Source organism: Anopheles merus, chromosome 2L (assembly GCF_017562075.2).
Source record: "Anopheles merus strain MAF chromosome 2L, AmerM5.1, whole genome shotgun sequence".
NCBI lineage: Eukaryota > Metazoa > Arthropoda > Insecta > Diptera > Culicidae > Anopheles > Anopheles merus.
Genome location: NC_054083.1, coordinates 17,520,156 through 17,521,504, shown reverse-complemented (window position 1 = coordinate 17,521,504; position 1,349 = coordinate 17,520,156). Strand labels below are relative to the sequence as shown.

General features: G+C 62.9%; 1 protein-coding gene across 1 annotated transcript; it reads left to right on the top strand.

The window, feature by feature from the left end:
• The first annotated feature begins 245 nt into the window (after nucleotides 1–245).
• LOC121592262 (uncharacterized protein DDB_G0271670-like) lies at nucleotides 246–1,101 on the top strand. The gene is made up of 2 exons (XM_041913661.1): nucleotides 246–655; nucleotides 714–1,101. The coding sequence occupies exons 1-2, from the start codon at nucleotides 246–248 to the stop codon at nucleotides 1,099–1,101; spliced, it is 798 nt and encodes a 265-aa protein (XP_041769595.1).
• Nucleotides 1,102–1,349: the final 248 nt, after the last annotated feature.

Sequence of the window (1,349 nt, the reverse complement as noted above, 5' to 3'; positions counted from 1 at the left end):
TCTTTGGTCCCCCCCCCCCCCCTTTCCTGGGCTGCTGATGCTACGGGAGAGCACGAACCGGGAAAAATCGATAGGAGCGGCGAGTGACGAAAGAGATTAACACGGTCTGCCCTGGGAGACGGTGTAATGGTGGCTGCTGTTTTTGTTGTGATATGTGAAAGTCCCCATCTCAGAATTTCGGTGTGATTAGCGGCCCTCGGGAAAATTCGTACCCAAAAAGAAGTGAGTGAGTCGGTGAGCGCACCATGAGCCTTCTGGACGATCGGCGAGGTGGGCTCGAGTCGCTGCAAAGTTCGTACAAATGCTACGACGGCATCCCCACGCCCAGCCCAATCGGCGGTCGAACGGGTCCGCACGATGGGGGGGTCGCCAGTGAAATGGCGCAAAGTTCCCGATCACGTGGTGGATCGGCATCGGGATCGGCCGACAGGCGCCAGATGGGACGGCCCTCGGCCACCTCCAGCCTCAACCGATCGCCCTCGATCGACAGCCTGATCGAGGCGTCGGACCAGGCCGGCTCCGACCTGGACGACCGGGGCGACGACGACGACCTGGAGCGGCTGTCCGACTCGGACTCGATCGCCGAGATCGGGCGCATCACGGGGCAGATACGCGTCGACGTGCACCGGCGCAGCGATCTGGACGATGTGAAAACGTGCAGCCGCTGGACGGTCCGGTGATAAAGGCGTTTTCTGGAGAAATCGCACGAACAGTGCGAGTACACCAACTGCGGCTACCGGAGGCGGCACGACGGCGAGGAAGGCAGCTGCCGCTCCGCCGAGCCCGACATCATGGTGGCGGATGAGGCGAGCGGACCGGGGGCGACGGGGCACGGCAGTCGCAAAACGTCACCCACCACACCGGGCGGCCATGCTGCTGGGGCATCATCAGTACAGTGCCGTCTCGCCGCTCTCATCCTGCCCGTCGTCGCCGGGCGGTGGCAGTGCGCCCGCCACAACGTCCCACCACCCGCCGGGGGACACGATTTCCAACAGTGCCAACAATGTCAACGGAAGTAGCAGCAGCAGCAGTGGAAGCAGCAGTGGAAGCAGCAGTGGCAGCAACACCCTCACCAGCACGGTTCCCTCTCCGGCTCGCTGAAGAACCGCCGGAACAGTATTGCCAGTTCCGGATCGGTCGGGCGCATGGAGACGATCATCGAGGAGCCGATCGAGCCGAAAGTGTCGGTGAAGGATTCTGGCCCGGTTCGAAACGTTGCGCGAAGCGGCAGAGGTACATTGCCACCGGTCCACCATCCTTCCCCATCAACCTTCCCGCTTCTGTCCAGCTCGGTCCAGAGCACAAACCGCATGCGTGACGCTTGCGCACGCATGGGAAAGACGCGCAAG

What these genes read in the sequence shown, in the direction of transcription:
- LOC121592262 (XM_041913661.1), top strand. Translation starts at nt 246, where the DNA reads ATGAGCCTTCTGGACGATCGGCGAGGTGGGCTCGAGTCGCTGCAAAGT. An exon ending in GATCTGGACGATGTGAAAAC is followed by an intron (nt 656 to 713) that starts GTGCAGCCGCTG and finishes TCGCACGAACAG; the next exon opens with TGCGAGTACACCAACTGCGG.